Source organism: Sceloporus occidentalis, unplaced genomic scaffold (assembly GCF_023333645.1).
Source record: "Sceloporus occidentalis isolate IW3139 unplaced genomic scaffold, rSceOcc1.0.p SCAF_6, whole genome shotgun sequence".
Lineage (NCBI taxonomy): Eukaryota > Metazoa > Chordata > Lepidosauria > Squamata > Phrynosomatidae > Sceloporus > Sceloporus occidentalis.
The window spans coordinates 70,206,839-70,219,669 of NW_028316986.1; the positions used below are offsets into that span (position 1 = coordinate 70,206,839).

Genomic DNA, 12,831 nt, shown 5'->3' on the forward strand with positions numbered 1-12,831 from the left:
GCACTGACCTTGAAGCTGGCGCCCTTTGAACAAATCTTTTGTTTTGCTTGGATGAGCTCTGGCACTATTATCACACTTAGGTTGTTCATATCTGAAGGGAGAATGGCAAGGAGAAAAGACAACAAGGTAAAGTCAATTTAATTTTTTAAATGTATCATTTTCAACACTATGTGAACATGCTTGAGTTCACCACAGGGTTTGTGCATTGCCTTTCTCTAAAATCATAACCATAGATAAACAACCACAGATTTTAAGGACATGCTTAAAATCCATTAATTACAACTCATGCCATTCCCTGAGATAAGAATTGCTGAGCCTTTTCAGAAAACTCTCTTGAAAACAAGTTCAAAAGTGCTTGTGCTTAGTTTCATAATGTTTCCTGGCAATTTTCTCTGACCTGGCAAGTCTGTTGGACAACCAATTCATGAGTCTATGGCAAGCACTTTCAAACAGTTTTTATAGTACTTGAAAAGTGCTGCTTTATCCCTTACTGTCACCTGCTTAACACAAATCCACACACCCAAATCCTTCATGCTTTCTAGCCAGTCCTTTGCCAGATGCCACCCTTGAAATCTTAGTTGTATTCACAGTTGTACTAAGAGGTGAATCTCTGAAGTGAATGGGACACATTAATTTCAATGCCTCAAGCCCGATTTCAATGAACCTACTATAAGAGCCTATTGTTGGCTACTGTTATTGATTTTATTATGTTACTCTAGTTATTTATAGATGACTAGTATCTTTACTAGTATCTAAAGTGCATTTCACAATGAGATTTTATTTATATCACAGATACAAATAAGTGTCCCACCACACAATCCTGCACACACCTAACATAAAGCCAAGCTAAGCTTGGTTAGGAGGTGGATCACTAGTGAATACCAGGGATTTCTAGGTGGAATTAGGAAAAACTTAAAACCCTGGAGAACTACCTGTCAGTCAGAATTCACAACCAATGGACCAATGGTTTAACTTGATATAAGGAAACTCCTTTTATTCCTGTATTCCAAACAGAAGTTGAAAAAGATTGTACATATAATGATTTAAAAGATTATAAGTTGCATAGCTTTCCATGGCTGGCCTTTATTGTTTGTACAGCTCTTGCTCTTATCGCTTACACAGATTTATAAGAAAGTGAACAAAAAGTAAAAGAAATGGGATCTTAATCCTATTACTACTTGAAGTTGGGCTACAGTTGTCCTTAATCTGTGGCACCTTTTCTCAATATATTCATTGCAGTGATCAATTTTAGTATAAGAGAGAAAAGAGGAACAGAAAATGCACTATGGATAAAAACTAATGCTTTTTCCTTGTGGACTTTTAAGATGGTAGCTAAAGGTTCTTTGTAAATACCAGTGTCAATTGGCTGCATCTCTACTTTCCAGATTAAGGTACGAACTAGAATGTAAGTACAGTCAACCCTCCGTTTTCATGGGGAATCCGTTCTGGACTCCCCTGCATAAATGGAGACTTGCTTATATTCAAGCCCCATAAACTTGAATGGGGCATGTGCCCGCAAGCACACACAGGGCGCATGCCACAGGAGCATGCCCCATTGAAAATAATGGAGGTTGCCCCTCCATGAATATTTAAGACCACGGACGTGAAGTCTGCAAGAAAGGAGGAGTGACTGTACTCTTCATGTTCACATTTCTCCAAATTTTGTGATGCAGTACTAGGCTCAAAAGTGTTTCTAAATATGCTACAAAATGTATTATTTTAGTATGAAATACATTTAAATATGTGTGCATTTAATATATATATATATATATATATATATAGGACTTTTCATACAAATTTGCACATTAATGAAGAAACAGGACTGAATAGATTTATGAACACGAGTAAAAGTGTTCCAGATTGTAAGGACACAAATCCAGCAATCACTAATGAAATCCAGATTTAACTACCTTTTCTGTAATCCAATGTATTACTGACTGCTCCTAAGCAAGAATTTTGCAATCTGATGTGACAACATGAGGAATCAGTGTTTCTCTAGAACAGGTTACATTTTCAATGCTTCTAACTACCAATCATTTACAGGTTGAGCAGGTTAAGTATCCCATACCCAGAAATCTAAAATTTGAAATACTCCAAGATCCAAAATTGTCCACATGGGTGGCTGAGAAAGTGACACTTTGCTTTCTGATGGTTCACTGTACTCAAATTTTGTTTCATACACAAAATTGTTAAAAATATTGTGTATACAATTTCCTTCAGGCTATTTGTATAAGGTATATATGAAACATAAAAAGTATTTTGTGTATAGATTTGGCTACCATCTCCAAGATCGGCTAGTGGTTTGAGCGTTAGACTATGACTTTGGAAATAGTGGTTTGATTCCTCACTCAGTCATGGAAACCCACTGGGTGATCTTAGCTGAGTTACACATTTGCAGTCCCAAAATGCCCTATGATAGGTGTGTCTGAGGGTCACCATAAATCAGAAATGGCTTGAAGGCATACAACAACAAAAAATTGCAAATATTCCAAAATCCAAATAAATAAATAAATAAATAAATAAATAAATAAATAAATAAATAAATGTGAAATCAAAGGCCCAGTACAGATGGGCCAAAAGCGGTGTGCCGCCGAAGCTGATAATAAAGTTCAGGCGCATACAGCAACCGCATATCCCAAACCCTAATAGTGCCCTTGTGGCGTTGGGTGCACGCTCCTAAAGGAACCCATTTTTTCTGGGTTCTTTTAGGTGCGGAGGTACGCCACATGATTTGGCTGCTGCAGCATCCCTCAGGAGCAGAAAGGGGTGGCTGCAGACTGCCGTTTCAGGGTGATCTGTATAGCCCCAAAAGACTTTTGGTCCCAAACATTTTGGAGAAGGGAGCTACATCTTTAGCGACATCCAGGAGGGTTATCAATATTTTCCTACTTAGAGCTATAAAGAATCCACTCTTCTAACACAATGGATGCCATCACCCCAGTGTTTGATTTGGTACCACCCAGGCAATTGAATTTTCTTACTTACGAGTTTGTAGACAGTATAGTTAACTGCCATACAGAAAGGATTCTCAAATAGGTTAATTTCATACTCTATATATCACCAAATTACTTGACTTTTACCATCAGCTTTTTTTCTAGTTTTTTTCCCCTTTCCTACCCTTTCTTTTTGTCTTGTCTGGTCTTTTGGTGGTGTCTATCATTAAATATAGTACATATTGGGATAAGAGAATATATAATGTATAAACATGTAAAAATATGTGTGAGAAAGGGGGTGAAAGGATTAAAGTTTTATATTTCTTTCACTGTACTTTGAAGAAATATAGTAACATTTTTAAAGGGGGAGGTGCCTTTCAAAGCCACCATAACAAACAATAGTGTTGGATGCTATGCTAACCAAGAGAATAAAAAAATGGCTGAAAGCAATGATCACCACCTCTATTGTTTGATTTACCTTCTCATTGTCTAAAGGAAATTGACATTTTGGGCACTGGCCAGTAGCCCATAAGATACAGGTTGTGCTATGAAGGTGCAATGCAATTTCATGCTCAGGTGAGTATGTGTTTTGTGGGTAAAAGAGACACCTTTAGAGTAAGGAGAACAGAAGCTGTTTTGATGGAAAGCTTTGGATGAAGTGGATAGTGATTGCTGATACATGACCTCTTTTCACCAGCCAAGAAAAGATTGAAAGAGAAAACTTTGAACCAGGTTCACTAATGTAACATCTGGCAACCAGCCTGATCTCAGATTAATTTGATACTGCACTTTGCATTCTTCCCCCTTCTCCTTCTGCCTCCAGTTTCCCCACTGCAACTAGCATTCCATGCTTATACTTTCCTTTTTTTATTATTGTTTTACTATATTCAGACTCCTTATGGATTATATACTGGTGCAGCAAGGTTCTATGCCTTTACCACCTAAAACAATGTTAGCAAATAAATATTACTAAATTAGAAAGGGAGACAGAGGTATGAGTTTCATTTATTAATTACAACTCTACCATTCTCTTCTTCTAGAAAAGTTCTAGTATCATCCATCTGATTCCCATCACAGATAGACCCACTTATCATCAGAAATGGATGTGCCATCAGACCAAAGATTGGAACTTATATATCAGAATGAATTCCATTAAATTACATGGGGGTGGGGAGGGAATAGGAATAAATAGTTTTAGAGCCTTTTCTGAGGAATGATATCACCTGTGTACATGTGTGTGTGTGTGTGTGTGTGTGTGTGCATATTTCACATTTTATTTGCAATACAGTTGTCCCTCATTCACAGATACTTTAACCATGTGATTAATGCATTCAAGTATCCATCCATGGTTTGAAAATATTTTTAAAATATATAAAGTCTAAAAAGCAAACCTTGATTTTGCCATATTATATAAGGGACACCATTTTACTTTCCATTATATTTAATGGGACTTGAGCATTCATGGATTTTGGTATCCACAGGGGGTCCTGGAACCAAATCCCAGCAGATATCAGGGGACCACTTTATTGTTTTCCTACCTTCACTATGCCCTATACTGTCCTTGCCAAGGTTTTTCACTTCAGGGTAAGTGGCAAATATGTTGTTGTACAGCAAATATGTTGTTACAATCCCATCCACCTTGTTGACAACTCAATACTCATGAAAGAAAAAGAGGCAGCATCATGAAGCACAGCACAAGTCAGCACTTGAATCATGTCACAACCCACTCCCACCATTTAGTAAGGCCAGCCTATACATAGAATATCAACCTTATAAACAAGAGACCTCCATGAACTTTGGTTATCAACAGCCCTACTCAGGACTTGCACGATCAGGGTCATGGCTTTTTTTTAATTAAGGCAATTCCTCTGTAAGCCTGGCAGGCAACAAAGAACAGGAAAGAAGGAAGAAAGAAACAGGAACAGCAAGGTTGTGGTGTGTGCTGCCTTGTAATACAGAGGTAAAGGAAAGCCAAACTGAGCACAGAATCAAAGCAAGGAGGAGTGCATGCATGACATATGAGGCAAGACCAAAAAAAGAAAAAAAAAAAGAAAAAAAAAGAGTAATGGTGGTGGAGGAAGAGAAAAATAGAGAAAAAATAAACAGAGACTGACTAGAAACATGTGGGCGTGTGAAGGGGGCACATGGAAGGAGGTCTGAACAACACAAAGGGATCCAGAAAAAAAACAAAAGCAGAGAGAAAGGAAGATCAGAGAGATGAGAGGAGGAGGCCACAGGACAGCAGAGAAAAACAGCAATGGGGGACACATGAACGACACCATAATCAGACACATGCATGCCACAAACTACAGTGGATCCTTGTAATACGCTGGGGTTTGGTTCGAAGATCCCCCCGGTATAACAAGATCCATATATGCTCAAGTCTCGTTGGATATAATGACATAGCTAAATGGTGTCCCTTATAAAAAATGGAAAATCACGGTTTGATATTTGAAATTTATAAAAAAAATTAATATTTTCAAACCGTGGATGCTTGAATCCTCGTATAAAATATCCTTGTATAATAAGGGCCGACTGTATATAAAAGTGAGGTTAGGGAGACTATAAAATGGGAGGAAAGATGTGGGATTAGATTAGACTTGTTTTCAATGTCAAGCTCTTTTTTTAAAAAACTTTTTACTACATATGTTCATAAAGACCACCAGGAGGGCACATGAGCAATCTGAGTCGTGATAAGCAAAAAGGAATTATTTGCCTAGCTTGAAAAGCTGCCTGATAGTATGCCACCTCAGTATGTTTATTCCAATACAGAACTGAATGCCTGAAGTGTGCAGATGTAGGTCAGCCATGACTATAAATTTCCAGAGTGGTATTCCCTAATCTGATGCCATTCCATATAGACAACAATCCCACAGCCACTATGGATTACAAGATTGGAGAAAGCTTTTCCAAAATTAGCCTTATAGTTTGTGGCAGTAAAACCATCAAAAATTCTTATTGCATCTTAAAGCTAGAAAAATCCATCTGGTTTTAGTCAAGACAGAAGTCTGTCATTTACAGAAGGCAACTTCAGGTGAAAGGAAGAAAGGAAGGAAAGCGGGCAGCAGGCTTATACTGAACCAGTGTCCTCTAATTTGGTACTATTTGCACCAAGGTTTCATATGGGAGTGATTTACTAGTTGTACCTGGAGATGCTACAGATTGAACAATTGACCTTCCAGAAGTAAAGCATGTGTTCTGCTACTGAGCTCCAGCCCTTCCATTAACGAAAGACAGAAAGTAATCACAAACAAGAAATTGCTATTCTAGCTTTCTAGAATTTACTCTCCCAAAACACTGTTTTGTACAAGAAAAAAAATGACTAGTCTTTCAAACCATTTCTGCTTGTTTCAAGCTCAACATGCTGCCTTGGCTTCTGGTGAACTTCCATATGAGCATTCCTAGAAAAGCCAAGCCCACATTGTTTTCCTTGGAAGGTGATACTTTCTCTGTCTGCATCTGCTAAACAAGACTCACAACACTAACATGTTTTTGGCTCCATTGAAATTCATGAACATTCATCTTACTGTTTAATGAGATGTTAAAAATACATTTCTCCTTTCTATTGGTTACAGTCCTGTTGCTCTGTTGAAGCTAATCATGTGAAAATGAACGGTATGGACTGCTGTTTGAGAAATAATGGGAACCTTTCTACGACTATATATCTTTCCTTCCAGCTCTAAGACTATATATCTTTCCTTGGCAGCTTTGCCCCCACCCCCTTTTTTTCCTCTCCAGGCTGCTAGATATTACTGTTTCCTATTTTAGTGGCTCCTTTTTGCTGTACAGTGTGCTTTACAGTAATGTATCATCTTGTCTTAACCCTGTAAATGTTACTCCAGTTTTGCAATAAGGAACTGATGTTGAGAGATGGTCACCAGCACAAGGCCATACACAGACTCCCTGGGGCGAGCTAAGATATGAATTGCTTCTTCTGTTCTCATAGCATCATATTATAAATGTTGTTTTTAAACCACAAGGTTAATCAGTAATAATGCAATATAACTGCCATATTCTTAGCTAACAATGTTTTTAATTAGTCCTTCTTTAGGAAATGGATCAGTTGATAATCCTATATCAAACATGTTAAAATACAAATGATCATGTCCCACCAACATGGCTTACCTTGTTGATGTACCAGGTATGGGGCGTCCTGTATCAACAAGGACACACCAACAGTATCCTGTGGAAGGATGACACTGCACTGGTTTGTAAAGGCCACCATTTGCACACTCTGGAATAAATACATTGTCCTTTTGAGGTTGCTTAGCTTCTTCTAATGCAGATTGAAGTTCTTGGTCACATGATGAAGCTGCTAGGAATGAAGAACAACAGAGCTGTAGACATCACCTATGAATCAATCAACTGATTGTTAGATCAGCCAAGAGGCCAAAAGAAAACTATCTAGAGATGTCATAATATTACATCTTCCTTTTAGTGGTTTCCATCAATATGAGCATTTGTTGCTATCATTTACTGTTCCAAGGTGTAACATGTACCCCAGAATCACCATGAGGCCTAAGTCTATGAAATATTTTTAAACAATATTTCTCATTTATCTTTTTTTTTAATTTGAGAAAATAGAAGGCTTTATCCACAAAAACAGCTGATGTATGTATATGGAAAATCCTATTCCTCCACCAAGAATCATTGGGGCACAAGAGCAGAGAGGATTCTCTGCTTAAATCAACTATCCTTTCTTTTCTTCAGTGCAAATCAAGAATGTTCGGAGCAACAGGGTATTGGCAAGAGGTGTGATTTTACTAATTGGCTCTCTCCACTGGTTGTATTAATATAAGAAAAGCTGTGTGCATTAAAGCAGCTTGTGGGAGTAAGGCCTGCCCACCCATCACACCAAGGCATGCATCCTGTTGACCAAAGAATTCTTTGTATGGGGTGGGATTTCACCACAACAGCCATTTTTGTGTATGTAATTTTGCTGATTCTGTTTTTAAAAAGGGAAATATGTGGGGAAAAATACAAAGTTTAATTCATGATTGGTTGGTTAATTTGGAATGTTTTAATTATCAAGAGCCTTTTTCACGTATTTTTCCTTTTGTATTTTAAAAAAAACCACACACCATATGCAGCCCTCAGAGTTGCATTCTCTGCAATAGAATATTTTAAACTCATCTCCAGGCTATACCACTCCAAACAGCAGCGAGGATTCAACAGAGATACAAGTAGATAGCCATAGGCCAAGGAGAAATCTAGCTTTTTTCTTGACATGCAAGCTTCCTTTGACTTAGTATTTTTTTAATATATGCAGGAGCCTTCAATTAGATGGGCCTTCACTTCCATTTCAAAAAAGGTACAGACCAGGGAGAGGTTTACCAACTCATAGGTCAAGTGGTCAGCCTTCCCCTGTACTGATACACTGTATTCTATTTAAATTTAAATTTAGTTACTTTTACCTGAGAGCCTGAGCATGTGGTGAAGCAGTTTGAGTGTTGGCTCTAGGAGGTCAGTATTTAAATCTCCCCCAGACATGGAAAACCACTGGGTGACCTTGGTCACATCACACTTTCTCAGCTATTGCTGATATATTTCTTCAAGTCAACTCCAATTTATGGTAAGCCTATCTTAGGGTTTTCTTGGCAAGATTTGTTCCAAGGAGGTTTGTCAATGATTTCTTCTACTGCTAAGAGAGAAAGAGCCAACATGGTGTAGTGGTTTGAGTGATGGATCAAGACTCCAGGAGCCCAGGATTCGATTTCGTTCCCTTCAGGCCATAGAAACCTGTTAGATGATGTCTGGCAAGCCATCCTTTGCTTACAGAAAGAAAATGGCAAATCTCAATGGAATAAATCCTGCTGAGAAAAACCTAGGAGAAAGTCATCATAAGTAGATGACTTGAAGATCCATCACAACAACAAGAACAACAACAGGAACAACAGTACATTCTAAACTGGCATCTAAAAGATGTACAGCAGCTGCCTAAATATGCAGGAAAAAACAAAGGCAACCTGTGTGCTCTTTTAAAATTTGAAACCATTAAAGATATTTCTCCCTATTACCCAAACTCCATTGAAATCCATGTGGCAAACATCACCAGAAAAACTAGAAAGTCCCCTTGCTAGTAATTCTCTTTTTCTTCCATTCTAATAATGTCATGGGCCATTTATGAACAAATAGAAATATTATTTCCATTGGAACATTAGAAAGAACTTTCTGACAGTAAAATATGTTTGATACTAGAACAGATTGCCTCAGAGGGTGCCAGAACCTCCTTCTTTGGAAGTCCATAAATGGAAGGTGAATGGCATTCTTTCAGGAATGCTTTCATTATGTATTCCTACATGGCAGGAAATTGGACTACAAGTCTCTTGCAGTCCCTCTGAACTCTGTGATTCCATGATTATATGAAAGACTACAGAGGAGAGCCAGAAATTATTCATTAAACAGTAACATGCAATAGTTAATTCACTAAAACAAACAGACAAACCAGTAAGAAGATATCAGTACATTTTTAAGAAGTCTGCAAAGTTATACTTAATGACAGTTTAAATCAATGTAACTTTATAAATAAATACCTCAAATTTCTGTTAAGGTAAACTGATGGGTATATTCAGCACACCAACAATAATAAAATTGCAGCCACGGTTTGTAACCTCCTGTTTCAAAGAATTTTAGGGAATATCTTAAGTTTCCTAATCTTGTCTGAATATGTTTGATTGCCTGTTCTATAAATCAGAGTAAGAGCATTCGTAAGTGTATCTGTCAGAAACAAGACAGTAAAAACTATATGGATGTTTTAAATAAATTTACTCATGCACGTAGCCTCAGTGCTTTTATGTGATGGCAAACAGAATCAAGCATCATTTGAAAACATGTGGGTTCATCTGTAGGTCTCCTTTATTGAGTTGACATCTCAAAACAGACATTTAAGGTGTCTCTCTACTATTCTAAAAGAGTAAATTAAAATAACTTGCATCTGTTCACAGGAGGAACAATTTTGCCTCCTTGCCTCCTGCAGCCACCTGTTTCTGATGAGAAATCGCCAGATAAAGACATTTAGGTACAATATGGAATCTGATGCGAGGGCTGCTGTGGGAGGAGAAATTTATTCTAATTTTAGTGGACCGCTTAATCAGAAATACCATTCAGTTCAAGCCTGAAGCAGAATAAATAATTTCTTATACACATGCTTATTATCATGTTTCAAAATATAGAAAAAAGCGAAAGCTTCTATTTGTTGTTCTTGCATTGTATAGCTGAGCCTCCAGAATGTAACACTTTGGGAGTTTGGAGGCATTCTTGTGGTCTAAAGAAATTCTGATGACTCCAACATACCTACACCACCACATGCTTTCCTACCCAGTTGAATGAAAGAAGCTGATTCTCTTGCAGATGTAATTATTTAGCTCTGTGGTTTCTTCTGGGACTGTAATGCTGTTTATAAGGGTTGATCCTTTGGAAATGCATTGTGAACAAAAAAACATACTAGCAACAGAATGCTCCAAACCCAGTGTTTACTTCTGGTTGATCAAGAATGGAATCAAAATGTTGACATATTTTCTTACAAGATCTCTCTGTGTCTATCTTTAGCACAGTTCTGAATTAGGCTAAATAAAAAAATGGATTCATGTATAAAATTCTTCTACTCCATGCCATCAGAAATTTGCCATTTAAGCCATAGTCATGTGAAGTAAATTCACTTTCACCAGAACCACACACACACACACACACACACACACACACACACACACACACACCTGGAATATAAACAAATCTAGTAGAAAGACAGTTTTCCTTGAACCGAGGCCTCTTATAAACACTATATATTACTTCTGAAATTACTGTTACATAGTCCACATTTAAAGGGAAAGAATACCCACAATTATTTTTCCCAAATAATAATAATAATGATTGTTGGCTTGCTGAAATTTCTGTTAGCTTTTGCTCATTGACAGTGAGAAAAAAAATCTAAAGGGCTATGCACATTTCAGTGAATATTAACTGAAGTTATTTTTTACAAACCAAAAAATTATAACATAAATAGGGGGAGATCATATTCTTTTTCAAAAAATACACTTAAAGATGTTTCTCCCAGAAGCAACATTTCACAAGGAAAATTCTCACAAAGATCTGTTGGATTCTTGTGAAGTAGATATTTAGAAACTTTTTATAATCCTCTAGACTTCAGTGTAATATATTTTTGGACTGAACACAGTATGAAATGAAATAAATGTCATTGGTTGGACTCTGTGCTTGAATGTAAAGATTATTTTGTAGAGAGCTGCAGTGAGTAAAGTGTATATTTATACTTTACCATTTTCTGCAAAAGAAGAGACAGTAGTCCTTGCTCCCACTGTTTTTGGTTCTTTGTTTTGCCCTTCACACCTCACATACTTCCTCCCTCCCTATGGAATCATGGAATCATAGAATCGGAGAGTTGGAAGAGACCACAAGGGCCATCCAGTCCAACCCCCTGCCATGCAGGAAATCACAATCAAAGCATCCCTGACAGATGGCCATCCAGCCTCTGCTTGAAGACCTCTAAGGAAGGAGACTCCACTATGCACAGAGAACTTTGGGACTTGTAGTCTTCATTATAATTATTGTTGATAACTACCACCAAGTCAACTTCAATGTGTGGCAAGCCCATGAATAATAGACCTCTAAGTCCTATTATCAACACCCTCACTCAGGTCTATCCATCTGGAACGTGATCCTCCGCCTTTCCTGCTGCACTCTGCTTTACTGTCCTTTGTAGTGAGTCATGCGTTCTCATGATATGGTCAAAGTACAACAGTCACAGTTTAGTCATATGGGTTTCTTGAGTTTAGACTTGATTTACTTTAGGATCCATTTATATGTCTTTTTAGCAGTCCATGGTATTTGTAGGACTCTTCGCAAGCACCAAATGTCAAATTACTTAATTTTCTTTCCATCAGCTTTCTTCACTGTCCACTTTCATATCCATACATAGTGATGCAGAGTACAATAGAATAACAATCCTAATTTTAGTGTTCAGTTGTATATTTTTGCATTTTAACATATTTTAAATATGTCCCAGTATTTTTAACCATTTGAAATTATGTTTTTAAAATAATATTGTTTGATTATTTGTTAAATTTTGTATACTGATGCTTTAGCTTAATCTTTTTTTAAATTATTGTAAGCCTTCTTGGAAGAAAGGTGGGATATAAATCCAATAAATAAATAAATAAATAAATAAATAAATAAATAAATAAATAAATGTACAACAAATACACAATAAAATTACCATTTCTCAGAAGACAATCTTGGAAACACAACTAAACAAAGCAGCTAATCCATATCATAGCTGAGGAGGAAAGACACAGACATAGCACTGGTAAAATATATATCTCTCTCTCAGTGCCACCGCCTCTAGTTTACAAGTATGCTCATACCTCTACAGCCTGCATGATCCTTTTTATAATCTGCCTTCCCAGTTTGTCACCATATTTTTGAATGGCTGGTTGCACTTCAGAATAATCATTCAGCTGTATCCACCTACCATTTTTTTCTTCCAAGATTTCACAAAGCATTCTAAGAATCCCAGTGGGCCTCATTCTTGTAAATAAAAATCACACTGAAGACCAGCACTTTGCTTTGCAAAATACCAGTCTCCCAGCAATATTTCTAAAAATTAAAATATATCTTAGCAATCACAAATCAAGGACAAGAATCTTGGTGGCCCCAAGGGAAATGTCTGTAGGTAGAATGCTAACCATGGACATGCTGTTCAGGATGCTAGGTGTGCAGCTTTGGGTACTGTAAATTAGCTGCTAATGCTTAAGCATATGTTCTGCTTAAATGAATGCTAATATTTCAAATTTCTCTTCACTGTCTCAGTTGATCATTCTGCCCTAGTAGCCATGTAGATTCATGGTCATAAGGCTGAAGAATCTGGCTTTAGTTATTTTACTGT

General features: G+C 37.2%; 1 protein-coding gene across 7 annotated transcripts in view; it reads right to left on the minus strand.

Annotated features, from left to right (window-relative positions):
- SMOC2 (SPARC related modular calcium binding 2) overlaps positions 1 to 12,831 on the minus strand; it is a 201,526-nt gene that overhangs the window by 56,246 nt on the left and 132,449 nt on the right. For 4 of the 7 annotated variants that reach the window (XM_089529983.1, XM_089529981.1, XM_089529985.1 and 1 more), the window contains 2 exons: positions 7,059 to 7,248; positions 9 to 91 (listed from right to left, as the gene is read on the minus strand). In XM_089529983.1, coding sequence (XP_089386109.1) covers positions 9 to 91; positions 7,059 to 7,248 — 273 coding nt within the window. The remainder of the gene's footprint in view (positions 1 to 8; positions 92 to 7,058; positions 7,249 to 12,831) is intronic. The other 3 variants (XM_089529984.1, XM_089529982.1, XM_089529980.1) reach the window with 1 other exon arrangement.